Raw genomic sequence first — 18,760 nt, forward strand, 5'->3', positions numbered from 1 at the left:
AAGATTTACTCTTTCATGCATGATAAAACTTGTTTTGGAGTTATAATCTTACTTATATACGACTATATGAACTGTATAACAGCTACTGACATGATCAATATCATAATGGGATCCATTGGGAGTCTTTTTTTTTTATTACTAAAGGTAAATTCAATTGTTATATCTAATAGATTCTAGGACAGTTCATGCATCATATATCTATAAAACACACATGAGGGGATACGATTGTTATTTTATTTCAACGTAATTCAGTTACAGAAAAAGTTAATTTATTCAATTTACATTATCTCAGAAGACAAGAAAAATAAACCAAAAACAATAATAGTGTATTTGATTTTTATACAAGCAGTTTGACAATGTAATGATGAAGAATTTTCATTTTATATAAATGTGTTACATTTCACCTGCAAGAGCAAACATGGCTGTGCAGCACAGACAGTATCAGAATCCTGTTTGTTTTTAAAAAGAAAATGATACCAGCTAGAGTCAAATAAAGCAAATAAATGTGCATCCAGATGTGTATGGAATATAGAAGATATAGAATCTCAGATTTTCTCATTGGTAGCATTGGCTAAGTGTGGGCACCTCTGTGTCTGTGTGGTTTTGTCCTGTAGTTTATGTTTAGGTATATTTTAATAACCAGGATGAGGAGAGTCATTGTCGTAGATGTCTGAAAAAAAAATGTGAAAAACAAACTTCCTTCAAAATCAGTGCTTCAGATTACATTGGAAAGTATAGTAGCACGGTTTGCCTGGCATTAAATACAGAACAAGAGGACTCACCATCTGCATATTCAACTTCGTCATAAATATCTCCCTCCCTGCAAAAGAAGACATTATATTTGTGTAAAAAAAGGAGAAGTTAAAACTGGGTTTACAAGATGATGCTTATATTTAAGCACAAGTGATGTTTAGATAAATGAAAATGGGTGTATCATGTGCAACAATTTTCTAATTTGGCTAATCCATATTTATATAATATAGTGTATGGGAATGCATAAATATTCATTTAATTCACATCATTATAAAATAAATACTAAGCAACACAGTCCATCATTTATTTACAAAATAAAGAGTATGAATTAATTGTTTTTATATATTAAACTAATGAAGATTGACTTACATTTGAAGAAGAAGACTTCTGGACACATAACCATCTACAGAGTGAGAGAAAAGCAACAACTAGAAGTTAAACAATCACAGTAAAGGTGGAAAATACAACTGTCACTTTCTGCTCCTGCTGCCATTTCCTGGACTCCCATGTTCATTTCACACCCAAAACCATTTGACCGATACAAATCTACAGTTTTAAGTCAAGCCTTCTTTTGTGTGAAGCATGCCTCTGAGGTCGCTGTGTGATCCTAGTCATTAAATAATTCTTAATTCAGAAAATAAATATCCCTTGTTTTCTGAAGCCAATCACCTCCAAGAGGTTTGTGTATTTTAATTGCTGCAGAAGTGAAGCTTTAACGTACATTTTCCAAACTGGTTGCGGCACAGAGCTTTCTTGCTGTTGGTGAAATGGATAACATCCAGGATTTGTCCCTGAGTCACGTGCAGATCCTTTCCTCCTGGCTTCTTTATGATGCTATTAGGATCCACCATCATGGTGTGTTGGGCTCTGAGAGGCCCGTAATACTAAAAAAACAAACATGAAAGTGAATAACCTATATTATCTGCATCAAATGCAAATAATGAATGATCCATCCTGGACTTCAGGACATATGATAAACTTAAACGAAATAAATAAATGGAAAATTATTGACCTTAAATCTTTTTCTCAGCTCCTTTACAACTTTGGGATCTATGCTGAAAAAAAAAAAAAAATTTAGCAGCAAATCAAGGAGCATGTAATGAAATTCATACAACAAATTTACTCTAATGGATTTAAGATATAAATTTAGCGATCGTTTCATCTGTTGTATACAAATAAAGCTTTAAATGAAGCTGATAACGGAGGAGCAGCTGTCAGTAGCTCAAGCTTATTTCCTCTTTCCTTAGTGAGCTGAATATGAATAGATACCTGACATCAGGTGGCGGAGGGGGGAAATCCTCTGCTATGAGTTGAACATCATCGTCGTCTTCTTAGGATAAAACGAAAAGTATGCCGTAACTAAAATGATCTTTTCTTCTTGTAATATATAATAATAATAAAAGTAGTGCATATTTAAACCAAACGACCTGACACGTCTGACCGTGTTCCTGCGCAGTGTTGTCACTTACCGTAATCTTCAAGCATGCTGTGGGTGAGATGAAACGCTCAATAAGGCAGGAACTAAGAAATGTGTGCGTGTCTATAATACATCCTAAGATGAATGGATGAATGTGATCCACAGCACCTGTCTCTGTTAGTGGACTCCACGTTCAGCATCTGCGGGGGGTCTGGAGGAGGCGGGGGCAGCGGTAACATGTCTATGTTTTCAGAATGGAGCATGTTGTGTTTGAATGCCTCATCGTCAACATCCACGCACGTGTTGCTGATGTATCCGTCTGCAATCAGCGTGTGGGTTGGCAAAAATGAAAGGATGTCAGCGTGTGAGTCAAAAAACCTGATCTAACACAGGGAGTAACTTCATCACTGGGTCTGTGTAACTCAAATGATATAAATGTCATTTATTTACGCCATTTCCTATTTTTACTCTTGAGAAATTTTGATAAAGGGATTTTCTTCTTGTTGATCAAATCATGTTATTAATACAGTATGTTTCCACACAACACAAACCACCCACGCAAATTTGCAAAGTGGTGCATTTTTCAATCTATTTACGTTATTTACATAGGTTCCTTTAATCAATCGAGTCTTATCCAAGATCAATCAAGTTACACTTTTAAATACCGTAAGGGAAATGTCATCTCACAATGTTAAAGACAGCATTAAAAAAAATCCTGGTTCTGACTCTTTACCAAAAGAATAGATAGAGATCATTTTCTTCTTAGCATCGGTAATAAATTATCACAATCATGTCAGGACCAAAGTCTTTTCTAGAAAAAACAATTGAAAAAAAAAAAGCTTTTTAAATTTAAATAAAACTTAAATTGGCCCTCTCTAGCACAAGACCACAAACAGAACTACAACTCCAATGGGAATTATTGCAAAAACACACTATTTCAGCTTGATTTTGGTTCGGTGGTATTAAAGCAACTTCCATCAAGTACACCTCTCTGATCTGTACAGTCATTATAAAGTAGAGCTCACAGTTTCCTTTCAGCGACCGAGCCAACCATTTGCCTCCTGGGTTATTCGTCACTCGGAGGATCTCCACGGTCTCACCCTGGCGTACGTTCAGATCCAGTTTTCCGCCGCCGTGCCAGTCATGCCGTATCCTGGCTGTTTGAAGAATCTCATCCTCATTGTGCAACTAAAGAAGGACGGAAATAAAGTTACTGAAGTTGCCATTCAGGGCAGCACGGTGGCGCTGTCGCCTCACAGCAAGAAGGTCCCGGGTTTGAGTCCACTTGGAGCCTTTCTGTGTGTAGTTTGCATGTTCTCCCCGGGTCTGCGTGGGTTCGCTCCCGGTTCTCCGGCTTCTTCCCACCACCAAAAACATGCAGCTTATGTGAATTTAGTCACTCTAAATTGACCTTAGGTATATGACTGTGAGCGCGAGTCGGTGGCTGTCTTTCTGTGATGAACTGGCGACTCGTCCGGGGTGTACCCTCTTGCAAAACACCTTTAACCAGTAGCTGGGATAAGCGGCCAAAGGCGAGACGATCACGATCGTCTCATGTTCAGTAAGATGAATGAATGAAGTTGACAATCAAAAGAAAATAATGAGATGTGGTTCAGGAAGAGTGGGAGGATTAAAAGAAGAGTGTTTGGAGGTGCTAAAATAGGATGTTCTCTGAATAAACAGACTAAAATAACACATTTCACCTTCATTTTTTAACACATTTAAAATCAGAACAATTTGGAAGGCCAGACTGTTAAGTTACTGCGGCTAAAGGAAATATAACAACTAGGTAGTATTTTTTCCAGTCTCAACAATATTGATATTTTTTTGCCTCTCAGCTTGAATTTCAGGATTATGTCAATAAAAAAACATCATCCATAAATAACTAAATTCTCAAATTCTTAAACTTCTGCATAATAAATTGCATTCGTTTGGGAAGGTGAAGGACAAATGTTTCCTGTTCCTCACCTGAAAGTTCTTCCTCAACTCGTTTTCTTTTTTCCGACGCTCCGTCTCATCTTTCTTCTCCTGCTCGTCCCTCTTTATTTTTTTTTTGGTCTTTTTCCCAATATTTGTGAGACTCGCCTCAACTTGGTCCCTGAAAAGGGACGAGGAACGACTTAAACCGATTTCAAACCCAAAAACAGTTAGAACAACTCTACAGGAATCTGATGGGATGCTAACATGCAAAAAATTCCTCTCTAACCTCTGATGTTTAGCAGGTATAATACTTACAGATGACTGTATAAGATAAGTAAAGTAACTTGTCAATGTTATTCAATTAGTAGTTAAATTACTGATAACCAAAGTTTCACGGAACAACATATTATTTTCATGCAGCTGCTTCACTAGTCAGCCAGTGCAAAAATAACTTGACAGAAATAATCGAAGAAAATAATAGCAATGCTGTCCTTCCTCATGTTCATGCAGGTGCAATCACTAGAAGATAGAGAACTTAACAAAAGGCAGTCTTACTCATCAATAGACTCGTACACATCTTCATCAACCTGCAAGAGAAAACCTTTTATTTGTACTTTATAGGAATAAAGAAAAAATACATTATAGGGATCATTAGATTAAACTAGAATAATCCATTAAAAAAAAAAATAATAATCATATTGTCAAACAGGTATAAACAGGAATTTAAATTCTATTCCAATTTTTTTCTTCGTTCTGGTTTTAAGAAAGAGGAGAAGAGTCGCCTGCTTTTGAATTCTTAAAACTGATCGCCTTCTCACTTTTCAATTTTATCATCAATCGTCTACTCTCACCTCGTCCATGCCTTGGGAATCGAGAGGCCTGGACTCTGTGAAGAAAATACAAAATATACGATGAGTCATAATTTAATTAAGGAGTTCTACAGTGTATCCGGGATTCAGAACATCCTAAACAAAAGCTGCTGCAATAAGCAGTGAACAGACTGCGTCACCGTTCATCTCCAGGGTCGTGATGTCATCGTAGGCTTCCTGGAAGTCCTCGATGTCCCTGCAGCGATCGAACAGACACGATGCACATTCCATCATTCAGCAGTAAAAAGTTCTTCCTTTTATCAAATAGAATAAAAATCATTACATTTCCTTTATAGTAGATGGAATTCTGCAAGTTACGTCTTATAAATGAATAAAAATGAAAAGTGGAAAGACGCTGTGCATGCACCAGTGACACATCTTCAGCTTGATGAACTTGTAATTAGTTTTTCATTTACACACCTTGTAGACACAAAACAATATCATCAGATTTTTGACAGCTGCAAATCAAAGTCCAACTTTTGCTCTCTTGATCTGTCTCTGGTCTAAGTTTAGAAAAAGATGCCCATATTTATACTATTCTATCAAAACTCTAAATGAAAGAATCTGTCATGAGTTACTCCCATCTTTATTGTCCATCGCGACAAAATACGTTTTTTCCTGTATGCGCATCCTTGTAGAGGCTGCAGTCGTTTCTGCATCATGCGACATCGAACACCTACACCGTGGCTGCTTGGCGCGGCAGCCTGCTGGGCTTGATGCATCGCTGTGGCAGCGTTGGAGGACTTATAACTGCAGGTAGAGACATATTTCTGCCTGCTGAACCCGGACAACCTGCTGGGATTAGAAGAGACGCCACATGTACCAAAAAGAAATAAAAATACTGCTTTCTTTCTGTCCTGTGCTTCGTCATTAACGTGAGTATGTTTGCTTTGAAAATTCTTTCTATCAATCTCTAAGGGAATAAGACTGAGAGACTCACCATTTTGCTTTCTTGGGCTTGGAAGGGAGGAAGATCTTTGCGACCTTTGGACGAGCTCCAGATTGACGTTGGGTGGCCGTTTGGGTTTCAGTGGCAGGGGTCCTTCTGGGGGCAGGGGCCTTCTCAGCGGGGTCACATTCCCAGCGTTCCTCTGCCGAGGCTTCTGCCGGAACATTTGAGGGATGGCAGCAGCAGAGGCCTGAGCTGGACTTAAGGTCAGTGTGTTGACCGGAAGCCGACGCTGCTTCAGCAGTAAGTTCTCCAGCATCTCCCCCGTCTGCTTCACCTTGTTGGCCATCGGTGGGTCTGCCTTCGGGAACCTGATCGGGCCAGAACCGGGCATCGGAGCAGGAACTGTGGGAGACAGTTTCCGATGGGCCGGATCGTTCTCTGTCGCTGGCGGGATTGACCTCCCAAACCCAGGTTGAGGAGATTTCGGGGAGCCACTGTCTCTGCTGCTGGTGTCTGAGGTGCTGGTTCTGTTGTTGAACCTGGCCCTCAGTGCCTTCACGTCAATGCTCTCCCCCTGAGAGCGGCACCGGAGCAAACAGTCAAAATCAGCAGCTTTGCCTGTATAGCAGGAAGTTAGCAGCACAGCAAGGCATGCCCACTGTGCACACAAAGGACGCATCGAACCCCTAAACGACCTTTACAGACTGAGAATTCACGGTTCGACCGGTTGTTTGGATCTTTGTTGACACTTGTGCAGGCTTTGATAGGCCACAAGTGCTGCCATTACTGATACTCAACTCCTACATTGGAAAGGCGCAATAAGATGGGTCAATTTCTAAATGGTTTTCAATTAGATGAGTTTCAATTAAGGCACTTCATTAAATTGATAATTGATATAATAACATTTTTGCCACTACTGATGAGTGTTGGTTAATTCACGATGCCCTGCCACTATGTGCAGTTTGGATCCAGGGTTAGAATCACACCCAACGCTTGTTTGAAGAAAGCAGGAAATGCACACAACCACACGCCTCTGTACCTCTTCCAGCAACTTGCAGCCGTTACCATAGAGACGCCCTCTGCGATTCCTGCACCAATTAGCTTCAACCCGTGCATGCAGTCACCTCGCGTTACAAAGAAAAAAGGAAACAGACAAAACTATTTTTCTACACCACAGAACACACGCACACGGGGTTCAATTTTCCGTCAGCGAGCATCTACAGAATGTACACAATGTGTGTGTGTGTGTGTGTTTGTGTGTGTGTGTGTGTGTGTGTGTGTTGTCTCCGCTGACACTGTCATATTATGGCAGATGTTTGCAAAGGTCCAACCACAGACTTTTGTCAGTGCAGGGGAGCGACAAAGTGACAAAATAAAGGCAAAAAAGAGACACTATAGCTGCAATACAATCACAAGCCATATTTATATATATTTTTAGATTCTTTTATAGTGCATTTTATTGATATTTGTGTCCTTTTGTGGATTACGTTAGCACTCAATAAAACATTTGTGTTGTCTTATCAGTGTGTCAGTCATCTGTGAATGATTTTACATTGTGCTATAGTGGAATAATGTTCTGTGTAAGTAGAGTAAATAGGCTCTGTTCAGTCTCTGCTCCAAAAGGCATCTGACGATTTAATTGTACAACTTTAGTTGTTAGTTAACTGAGGTACTGAAATTACAATGATTCCAGATTTCTTACAGTGTTGAAGTAAAAAAATCTGATCTTTGTTTTTATTTTTTTACAATTTAAGGATTAAGCATTTTAAGGGCAATCATGGAAATGAAATAAAAAAGGTTATCCATGGCGTGTTGGTGGATATAAGAAGATATTTTTTTTATCGAATCACATATGGTTCCTCGCTTGAAAAAAAGGGTTAAATGTCAAGCGTCACTGAACCTTTGCCGCATCAGAAGTTATTCAGAAGAGATCATTGAAGCAGGAAGATAGGAAATAGAAAATGGAAATGGTCAGCATGAATCAACCAACACCCGAAGAAAAGTCTGAAAACGTTGAGCTGTTCTTAAACTCTTTTCTGAATGACGGATTAAAAATTGTACTTCTGTACTTCTATCATATCTACACACAATAATTTCTTACCATACTTGTCTTTGGCGAAGGTTTAGTGATGGGTAAAGTATTCCATGATCAGCATTTGAATCAGGATCCGGACTGATGCTACTGTACAGACTGACTAACAAATGAGGAAATGCTCTAACGGTGACGCGGCACGGGTTAACAATAGATGGTACCAGCACGGCTGTTTCATTACAGTTTGTCTGATCGTGTGTGTGAAAATGCACCAATAATAGCACACAGCTGGAGTATAACGAGGCACCTGCAGAAAATGGAGTGCGAAGTGTCTTTGTCTGAAGAAAAATAAGACAAAGTCAAATGGGCTGTATTTTACTCTGCAGGTGCAGCGTGACGAACACTCAAGGAAAGCAAAGCAGCATTCAACATAAATTGAATTGGGAACATTAAATGGCTTTAATTTTCAAAAATATGAGAGACATATTGACTGGGGAAACCTCAGCAGCTAAATCTTCTTCTGACGCATGAAAGCAAGAGTTCCACAAACTCATCACCTGAATTAAAAACGCTCAAGTCGTGGGACATTTTCTCATCCAGCTGCTTCATCACTTATGAAAATAGTCCAAGATGGGCGAAGCTGACTGACGCGGAACTGTAGGCCCGGTGGGGAGATACAGGGAGTTTGGAGAGGTCGGGAATCCGTTGACAGTGGTGGGTGAAGCCGCCGTGTTTCCATCCCTCATGATTTCTGGTGGAGAACGATGAGCTTCGGTCTGGCTGTTTACTGGTGCCCACGTCGGCGTAGCAGGCCACGGTGCCACCGCTGGGGCTGCCCACTGATTTCCTTGAAGCCCCTGCTGAACCCAGGGCACGGTGGTGGGAGAGTATGGGGGAGATGAATACGGAGACCCCCCAACAGGTCGTTGTGGGAACATGGAGGAGATCTGGGAGCTGGAGAGCCTTGGCTGTGGAGAATCTGAGAATAATGAAGATAAAAGGTTTCTGCATGGCTTGATATTGAACTGGATTTATGCATCAAGCATCTCCTTGAACTGCTGGTAAAAGGACTGTAGCCAGAGACATTCTGATTCTTCGTCTGTCTTCTCTGCCTTTTTTCACAATCCAGCAAAACTTACAAGCAAAACTCTGAACTTAAAACAAAATAGATGTTGCACATCAGGCCAAAAGCAACCTGTCTGACTTTCCTGCTGTGTCCGACCTGGCTGAATGATGCAGGAGCTCTGGGTTGACATTACTGGCTCTTTAACTGGGAAGGAGAAAACCTCCAGCAACTCACTGGAGGAAGAGGTCTGTAAAAAAAAGAGAGCGAGAGGAAAGTTTAAAATCTGTGTAGTATTTCCAAAGCAACTATATTTCAGTCAACAGAAGTCGGCATCGGTATGATGTTCTGCAAAGATGCTGGGAGGAGATTGAGAACTGACCGATCAATATGAATAGATCAAGTTCTATTCTAATCTATTCATGGAGTAATCATGTATTTTCTAAAATATTCTCATTTTGACATCAAAATTCATTTAAAAACATTGAAATATAAATGTCTTTGTGGTTATATGATTGTTAATTATTTGTTATTGTTTAATTTATGTTTTTTGGAATTAATTTTACTTGGTTTAGTTGTCGAGTTGGAGAGTCTGGCCAAGAACTGAAGACATCCTCTGCATCAATCCTCTGAAAGAACAAAATTCAGAAGATTTCTTTTTCTTTTTACATGTAACCTCTACCAGTTGGAAAAAAGATGTTAAAAAAAAGCATTTCACCATTTAGAAATAATTATATTTTATACTTACCTCAGTTGGAGGTGCTGAACTGTCATTTAGAAGCAGCATGGAATCATTCTGGAATGAACAAATGGAAAAAAGGAAACCCTGAATAATCTTTCTGAAAATCAAAACAAACAAATAAACACAAACTCCTGATTAAGTGTTCATGCCTCTGCAGGTTCCTCTGGTGTTGTGGCTTGTTCCACAACCTGACAAACCTCCTCGATATCAACCAGGACGGGCTCTGCCTGATTCAGACAAAGAAATTCAGACAAAGAAATTACTGGCAAAATGTACTCAAATTACATTTTTGGCATTTTATCCTATTGTTGTCCTGAAATGTTTTTATTTCTCATCTTGTTTTCATGACTACGGTAATCCTCTAACTTGGATGCTTATTCGTATGACCCTAACACATCTTGTATGTTTCCCACGGGGGAAGGCGTCTGCCTGCTCATACCAGGTTGGCCATCTTGATGTAGAAGAGGCTGAAGGAATCTTGCTGCTGGTAGACGTAAGCCAGAGCTCTTGGGTCAGACTCGTCTTTCTTCAAAGAGGTCATCTTGCTCCCGTCGTGATCATGAAGTACAGCCTAAGAATAAAATAAAATTGAACTTTTTACTACAGAGGTGAACTAAGGCTGTAGAACCCCCCCCCCCCAAAAAAAATAGAATGGCACCAAGAGGGACCGGCTTTAGCATTGCCTCGAGTTCTTTGAAATAATCTGTGTGCAGGAACAGATGGTGTTCCTGCACACAGATGGTAAATTGATGACGTTTATCATCACCACAAATATCCCTGAACCATAAAGTGAGGGACTAAAATGAGGGACGAAAATGCAGATCACATGCAAACTTCCACGTCAATTTAATTTCTCATGGGGAACATGGGAAACAATGCATCCCCATTCCTTTCTCCATCTCCTTCTTTTCCACCACTAATGTTTAGCAGATTGATTTTGTAAGACCAATAAAGAAAATGTGTGCTTTTAAGTTGGAAAACATTTTTTTTAAATGAATGTTGTCTTGAAAACAGACAGCTAAGTAGTGGAGCCCATCTTTCTGGCACTGATCCAAGTCATTTGATGCATTTTCCTGAGTGAAGCCAGAGAAATTGTGCAATTTGTGAAAACAAAACAAACCAAGCTTGATTACACAGAACAATGAGAAGCCAAACCAACAAGGCTGTTGTTGTGTTATTTGTTGCACACAACAAACAACCATTGTTCTTAACCATTAGCATGAGGAGGGCGCTACTAGTGCACGACCACACAATGAGAAGACACTCACCCCTGTCTTTTCATCCACGATCTTCACGCCCCTGGAGGAAACTTTGAGGCAAATTCTCTGCTTGTGTTTCCCCTGTCTCCTCGCTGCTTCCTCAAAGCCCTAATGCAGATGGAGTCAAGAAAAAAAAGAATGAGTGGTTTAAATTTGGAACACAGAGGAGTTGAGTGTACAGGGTGCTCGGTGCAGTGCAGACGCTTTGCTTCGACTTGGGAAAGATGAAGCAGCAGTTCTGCTTTTTGTGGTTTTGCAATGAAGATTTCTTCTATATTAGCCCATCATTATTAAACATCGATAATTCAAGCATTAGTCTAAATTCCCATCCATCGAGCGTGCGGCCGTTTGTCACGTCCCTCTGAGCTAAAGTCTGCTTTAGCTTCTGGATCAGATACACATGATTTTAATGTTCCTGCAATGCGAACAGATCCAAGTCTAAACGGGATGATCTGAGTAACTGCACCACACGGCATTGTTTACATAGTGAGAAATACCCAGGAGGGTTGGCAATCAGGATTCAGTGATGGGGTCACGCAATTGACTTTCACCCAGGATCAAAGTTCGGGCCCCATGTGTGGCGCTGCTCAACTCTGGTATCTGAAGTCAGCTCATGCAGCGTCTATCTCATCTCTGATGCATATGGCTATTTCTCGTAAAACCCACCACGCATAATTTCACATCATACTTTGTTTGCCCAGTTACGTCAGGGCACAAGCCCAAACTGGCTTATGGAAAATTCAACCACAGATACTGGACTTGTTGTCATGTTGTTACAACAAAAATCTTTGGCATCTGAGATTATAATAAATTTAAAGCATGTAACAATTCCAATGTTTTTTTTTTTAGAATAATATCAGTACTAACTATAATGAACAGACTGATCAATACAGGTTTAGCCTTTTAATATCTCAAAGAATTGTCTCAGTCAGTTAGCCTCCCTCCAAGAAGTAAATACTGATGGTCTATTTTAATCTTATACATGACATCAGTGAAGAAATGTTTCTTATAAATCTAATCCGGAAAGAATTACTGCAGTAAACTGACCCGATTTGAGTACAGGAGGACAGAGAAAAGCGGATTTTCACTATGGAGGACAGAATACCTTGAGTTTCATCATGGAGTCCCAGCACATCTTGTCTCCGTGCGCATCGGGCACTGCGTCCACCCCGATCAGCTTGGCTTTGTAGCGAACCCCGTCTCCAGAGAAACGCAGGTTCATTCCACTGGCTCGACTGGGTGTCCCTAGGCAACATGAGGAGAGGCGATAACAATTTAAAGCATAGGACAAAATGTGTGTGTCTGTTTTTAATGTTTCATATCAATGTCCAAAATGAAAACTGAAATTTAGTAATAAATGTAAGTATATGTTGCAACACAGGTCTGCTCTTAAACAGCCTCATTCTCATTGTGTAACATTCACTGGTTTATGGACACTCTTCAGGCACAAACACATTTAACACAAATCAATATTCAATTCAAAGGTCATTTTGTTTCATGCTGCAGATTTTGAGGCGTCTCACTTGAGATTCAGGGCACAGACGGGCAGAACCAGCTTTCCAGCACTAACTGACCCATTCTCATGGAAATAATTACATATTATGAATGATGTAATGATGAATAATGGTTGTCTCTCGATAATACAGGCACTTTTATTCAAGATGAACAAAGCAGGGCAATCAAAACATTGAAATGAAAAAAACCCAAAACAAGACAAAGATGCTTTAACCGAGGGATGATAAAAGGAAATATTCAATATTCCATGATATTGCTGATAATAGTTTCCCAACCTTCACCCCAGTGCTCCTGGTGATGAATCACATCCATTTAACTGTTTTGGACGGGATGAGCCATTAAGTCACGGATTGCGCCTTTACGGTCACAGACTCCTTCCTGCTGAATTTATTGTCTAACATTTAAAAGCAGTTTTAAACCCACGTCTTGCATTTGCAGCATACAATTCCATGCTTTATTAACTTTTATAATGCTTTCTCCAGTGTTTTATTGTCAAAGTATGACTTCTTGCATGTTTTTAATAAGCACAGCACTGAAATACGATCTCAACGGGCTAATGTTTAACGCACAAGGTGCAAACTCTATAGTTCTAAAGAAGAAAAGCCACAACTTTATTGACATTCCTGTTTGCAAAGGGAAACAACTGAAATCAGGCTGACCTGTAATCCACACCAGACTATCAGACACTTATTTACTTGACATAAAAGCCTCTCCAATTTAAAAACCCGTTTCCAGTAAGACAATCGAATGTAACGGAAAGCATTTCTCAAACAGCTGGAACAACTGGACACCCTCCAGTGGTGCATGGAGGAACAAGGAGTCAACTGAAAATGCTCCCATTTCCCAGCAGATATAAACAGAACTACTGTCCAAAGTCATGCTAGAGGACGTACTGTCCTGAACTTTACTGGTGTTAATGTTATACATCCAACATCTGACAGCTATGATGTCATTCATGATCACATAACCAAAACGTGTGGCTGTCATTTGTGAAGGAATTCCCTTTTACACTGAAAATTGAAGAAATCTTGACTGATCAGCATCAAACTTTTGGACATTTGGTGGATTCACTAGAGATGCATTTCTAAAATCATGTACATTTGCGTTGAAGGCGTGTGACATTCAAATGCAGTGGGAAAACACAAGAGTTGCAATGGAGGTGACACAAACTGGCACAAGGTCCCATAAATTTAAGAAGAACATTTTTTATTTCTGAAATTATAGGAGAAATAAAGGCAGTTTCTGCTGAGAAAATCAGTCGATCAGACTGACCTAAAATCTCAGACAGACCACATGCTTACAGGATTAAGCACAAAATTAACTAGTGTTGAAATAAAGTAAGCCAAAACTGATTTAGGGTATTTTCCTTGAATGAGAATCGAAGGAAATAAACTAAAAAATAACTTCAAAGGAAAAATTACAAAGCTGTGCATTCAGAGGGATTGGAACAGTTGTCCTCCGGTCACTGGTAACTGGCTCTGTCAAAACTCCAAGCTGAGTTTTTTTTTGTCTGTGAACTTTTCCTGACCACCAGCAGCAGCTGATCTCTCGTACCTCTTGTGCTGGAGGAGAGCCGGGTTCTGACAGCACTTTGGCCCGGGGCAAGACAACTCCCAGCATTCTGCGCTGTCTCCATCATGATGGGGTTTCTTTGGAAATAAAAGGCTTCGGTGCTCGGGATGCCGAGAAAACAATGGGGCCGTCTCGCTTTGTCTGACAAAAGGAAGTTTCACACACAAAAAAACGAAACAAAAAAACTTAAAATGAAAATATTATCAGATGCTAAAAGAATTAAACAATTCCTGGGTAGGATCTGTTTGTTCTATAAAGAGCAAGAGCGAAATCTAAAATCCACCTCACCTGCTGGGAGTTTGTCTCTGCTCTGACCCCCCCTGTTCTTGGCTTGAATCGCTACTGAAAATTCTCTGAGTCAAAGGTTAGGCTAGAGACTTACTGGTGATATATTAACATCCTGAAGTGCATGGGAATTTTTTGCAGAATGCTGAAGAGGCTGTAATTTGAAAGAGCTGTGCATGGTGCTGTCCCACTCGGGGGTAGAGAGAGAGGTCATGTGTTTCCTCAAGGGGAAAACACAACAACGATGAAATCTTTTGCTATCTTTAAACAATTTGGATGGCCGGTCAAAATCCAAATACATGTTTTTCTTCAGAATCAGAATCAGACTATTGGCATTGTCAATGAGGGTTCACAGACTAGGAATTTTTCTCGGTGCAGTCGTGCAACATGTAACAGTAATGACAATAATAAATGCTGGCTACAGCTCTTTCTTATAGGCTGCAGTCCCCGTGTGGCGGCCTTTGATCTCACGTCAAATTCGTCCCCATTTCCTGTCACATATATTTAGGCAAAGATCCCCAAAAAATAATGTTCAAAAAACAAACTCTACAATTAATTTGCAACAGCAAGTCAGATTTTATTTAAAATATGTTTCATTTATAAAGGAAGTATAGCACAAGTGCATCAAAAGATACATTGACATCTCAGGACTTCCGTAAATACCAAATATTCTATCTTTAACTAGGATTAGATTATCATAAATACAAATTTGTATTTGCAAATGTATACTGTTATTTTTAGTTTTTTTTAAGAATAGCGGGGAAAAAGTCCCTCTTCATTGGCTGGTGACTTTAAGCGCTGATTCATACATTAACAAGGGTTTATAGCGAAAGAATCCTTTATGCAGACCTTCTAGGGGCATAAATAACAGTGGCACGCCCTGCTTAGTCACACAGTAAAGCTTACATATAGTTTTATAGCTCCCGCCTGCTGCAGAGACCACAGAATGAGATAATACACTTTAAGTGCATTTACAATAAATGGATTACCTTTACAACATTAAAAAATAACCATAAACCACGCAGCGACGTCTTGCACATCTCGTGATTCACGGTGAACCCGAAAGAACATTCCAGATGGCCTTGGAGTTTCCAAGCCTTGGCATCACTTAAGTGCTTTGTTGTTTTTACAGTCTTCCAGCTCCCCTTTTGTCTACAGTAGAGATGAGTAGCAGCGGTTTACCTCTGGAGAGGTGTTGTGTTTTGTCTTTTAAGGTCGGCTGCAGACAGAGCCCCTCCACTGCTGCTCCTTATTGTAAACAGAAGTCATGCCGTAATGAATGCGTGATGGCTGGAGAGTGGGAGCAGGCTGAGTGCACTGACGTTTCATGTGTTCAGGGTTGTCCGTCAGCTTCTTGTTGTTCCACGCAGCCATTTACAGTCATCTCTGTTTGGGACCAAATTGGTGCGTCGGCCTGTGGGCAGAGTTTATTAGGAAACAGCCGAACAGATATTCATATGGATCTATGGATATGGATCGGAAAATAATGGGCAAAAGACCATATTAGAGGAAAATAATAAAAGTTTGGTTTGCTATTTCATTGTAATATGTTCCAATCAAAGATCAAAAATTAAAGAATCAACTGGACTAGTTCCAGTTTGGTTAAAGACGTTTCACGTCACATCCAAGAGTCTTCTTCAGTTCTAAATGACTGGTAGAGGGTCTGGGATAGGATCCATCAGACAGAGGGCCATATGATGATGGATGGATGGGGAAATGTATAATCCTGCACTAACAGGTCCAAGCCTTTCAAGTGTGGATAAATAAATGTTGGATATATTTGTCCAATTATGATTTGGGTAAAATGACACAATTACATTGATAAAAAAAAGGTTTTATGACTAAAGCTATTTTTGAACTGTTCGAGAACAGACATGACGCCATGCGACGATGACGTCAATATCGACAGATGAGGCATGCTGCAGAAATTGAAGGAGACCCAAACGTCGATTTTTTTTTTCTGTCTGACTGAGAGAGAGAGTGTCCTCCCTGTAGAAAGTTTCTTGGGCGGAACATCTTCGCCTCCCAAGGCGTGCGTAAAGTCAGTGACTAACGGCGTTTGGATGACTAGAAAGTACAACTTCTGGCACATCGTCTATTCTGAGGAGTTTTGAAGGCGATGCTTTCAGAAATCCGCCTCAAACCGGAGGACGCGTCGCCTAACACCAGTTTGTGGGCGCATTTGCCAATGGAACACCCGAACTTTACGCACGGAACTGTTTCCGCAAACGAGACGATCATTACGCACGGGCACGCGCCCGAAGTTGAAAAGGCAATAGCTCTACCTATTTTCATGTTTGCCGGAGGCGCCGTTGGGAATTTAATTGCAATAATCGTTCTCTCGGTATCGAAACAGGAGAGGAAGTCCTCGGCTTTCTACATGCTAGTTCGCGGCCTGGCGGTGACGGACCTTCTGGGCACCTGCCTGGCCAGTCCGCTCACTATCGCCAACTATCTGGACCAGGACGTTTTGGAGCAGCGACGCGTCTGCGAGTTCCTCTCCTTCTTGCTGCTGTTTTTCAGTCTGGCAGGACTGAGCATCATCTGCGCCATGGCCGCAGAGCGGTACCTGGCCATCTGCTGCCCGTACACCTACCAGCGCTGGGCGGTGGACCGGCGCTTCGCGCAAACCTTTCTTCTCTTCATCTACCTCAGTCACATCCTCTTCTGTTCCCTCCCGATGATGGGCATGGCGAGGAGCGAGCTGCAGCCGACCGACACCTGGTGCTTCATCGACTGGCGGACGGACGAGCCTGTGGCCGCCGCGTACTCGCTCCTCTACGGCGGCGTCAGCCTGCTGCTCATCCTGGGCACCATCGTGCTCAACCTGGGGGTGTGCGGCGCGCTGCTGCTGATGCGCCGGAGGAGCGCCAGGCGATCCGTCACCAGAGCCAGCGTGCGGGGGCGATGGAGGGCGCTGTCCTCCGCCGCGGAGACGCAGATGATGGCGGTTCTGGTGATGACATCTGCGGTAGTGCTGGCTTGTTCGGCCCCGCTGGTGGTGAGTCAGATTGAGAATAATCCTCGGAATATATAAGGATTAGAATGCAAAAATAATCCATGTTTGTTTAATCCCATCGATTTGTAGCGTCAATCAGGAAACATGTTGGCAGGAATGCAACTTTTCTTTTTAAGAAATAAGGGTTGATCTTTGTTCTCAGCAAACACACAAAGCAGTAAATCAATCTGTTTTCCTTTGATATATTCTCTGTTGTTTTTCTAAATGATTGATAATGACTGATTTGAGGCTCGTAAGCCAGAAAAGCTGGCAAGTAGTGAAGCTATCGCCATTTTATTATTGGGTTAGAGAAGAACTTGATCATTTTTGGGGGGAAACCTCGAATAATGGAGAATAATTTGTGTGTATGATGATATTGCAACATTTGAAGGTGCCATATATAAAATGAGTTGGTTTTTTTTCTGTCTTTAAGGTCCGAGTGTTTGCCAACAGCTTCATGCTGAAAAATGAGCCCGACACCGACCGGGCAGCCATCCGGATAGCCTCAGTGAACCCCATCCTTGACCCCTGGATCTACATCCTCCTCAGGAGATCTCTGTTTAGTCGGCTACTCCGTTTATCCAGGAAAGGCAGCAGGACTAACAGTAATTTGACCACTTTGCCACAAACGAGCCTGTTTTACTCTGAAATGAACTCAGACAGCCACGTGTTTGCCCAACTGATGGGCAACGCAAACGTCATCGCTCAACTCCCCGCCAGTGTCAGATTCACCCCAAATGACACCGACAGCCAGACTTGAAGGTGAATAAAGATGCGTTCTCCACATTATGTGGTTTGCTGCCTTCTCCTGCTGCAGGCAAGCTGGCCCAGACTCATTATTCTCACTGGGAAGGATGGAATCCTTCACGATTCAAGGACCTTTTCTGCCCTCTGCTGGGGAAGGTGGGGCAGGGGGAAACTCCAAAGGAGCTGTTAAACCATCGGCATGGCCAGAGGGCACCTTATTTAACTGCAGTGCGGCGTGTACTTCAGGAACCCGATTCCACTTTGGACTTTCAGCTTCACACGATTTCCAGTTGTCTCGAATTAAATTCGGATGCATTAACTCTAGGGGCCCAAGCAGAGAACAAAAGACGAGGATGATGGCAACGGCGATGAAGATGTTCACCCTCCCACGAAGCTGGACTAGCAGCGGACCGCACCCTCGCGAAGACAAGAGATCCTGTCCCTTCCTTTGCTCGGAGTGCCGAGAACATTCTTTACTCCCTCCTAAGGATAGGATTTTCTTTTTTCACACCAAGCTAAGAGCAAGCTCTCTCAGAGGATTCTCAGAACGCTGACGAATACGGCGTGTTCCCTTTGAGCACACAAACCGCTCAAACTCAAGAGATTTATGTTTGAACTCTGGTTTACGCACAAATAATCCAGATGTAATCCAAGAGCTGTTAGACGTGTCTGGCTTGTTTCTGGACGCCAAGCAGA

At 41.4% G+C, this 18,760-nt stretch overlaps 2 protein-coding genes across 2 annotated transcripts; one reads left to right on the forward strand and one right to left on the reverse strand.

Moving 5' to 3' along the window:
• Nucleotides 1–254: 254 nt before the first annotated feature.
• On the reverse strand, nt 255–10,229 carry si:ch73-40i7.2 (FYN-binding protein 1). The gene is made up of 20 exons (XM_068743488.1): nt 10,128–10,229; nt 9,838–9,915; nt 9,695–9,742; nt 9,106–9,196; nt 8,529–8,743; nt 5,900–6,509; nt 5,640–5,754; nt 5,100–5,155; nt 4,942–4,976; nt 4,646–4,677; nt 4,139–4,268; nt 3,196–3,358; nt 2,339–2,489; nt 2,223–2,239; nt 2,023–2,083; nt 1,766–1,808; nt 1,475–1,637; nt 1,123–1,156; nt 783–820; nt 255–670 (listed from the first exon to the last, which is right to left on the reverse strand). The coding sequence occupies exons 1-20, from the start codon at nt 10,227–10,229 to the stop codon at nt 633–635; spliced, it is 2,220 nt and encodes a 739-aa protein (XP_068599589.1). The 3' UTR covers nt 255–632.
• Nucleotides 10,230–16,438: 6,209 nt separating this feature from the next.
• LOC137899090 (prostaglandin E2 receptor EP4 subtype-like) lies at nt 16,439–18,077 on the forward strand. Its single transcript, XM_068743101.1, has 2 exons — nt 16,439–17,320; nt 17,751–18,077. The coding sequence occupies exons 1-2, from the start codon at nt 16,439–16,441 to the stop codon at nt 18,075–18,077; spliced, it is 1,209 nt and encodes a 402-aa protein (XP_068599202.1).
• Nucleotides 18,078–18,760: the final 683 nt, after the last annotated feature.

The sequence above is a fragment of the Brachionichthys hirsutus genome, chromosome 9 (assembly GCF_040956055.1).
Source record: "Brachionichthys hirsutus isolate HB-005 chromosome 9, CSIRO-AGI_Bhir_v1, whole genome shotgun sequence".
Lineage (NCBI taxonomy): Eukaryota > Metazoa > Chordata > Actinopteri > Lophiiformes > Brachionichthyidae > Brachionichthys > Brachionichthys hirsutus.

What these genes read in the sequence shown, in the direction of transcription:
- si:ch73-40i7.2 (XM_068743488.1), bottom strand. Translation starts at nt 10,229, where the DNA reads ATGACCTCTTTGAAGAAAGACGAGTCTGACCCAAGAGCTCTGGCTTAC. An exon ending in GGGCCTACAGTTCCGCGTCA is followed by an intron (nt 6,510 to 8,528) that starts GTCAGCTTCGCC and finishes TTGTGTGCACAG; the next exon opens with TGGGCATGCCTTGCTGTGCT. An exon ending in AAGCCCAAGAAAGCAAAATG is followed by an intron (nt 5,755 to 5,899) that starts GTGAGTCTCTCA and finishes TTCTAATCCCAG; the next exon opens with CAGGTTGTCCGGGTTCAGCA.
- LOC137899090 (XM_068743101.1), top strand. Translation starts at nt 16,439, where the DNA reads ATGCTTTCAGAAATCCGCCTCAAACCGGAGGACGCGTCGCCTAACACC. An exon ending in CTTGTTCGGCCCCGCTGGTG is followed by an intron (nt 17,321 to 17,750) that starts GTGAGTCAGATT and finishes TCTGTCTTTAAG; the next exon opens with GTCCGAGTGTTTGCCAACAG.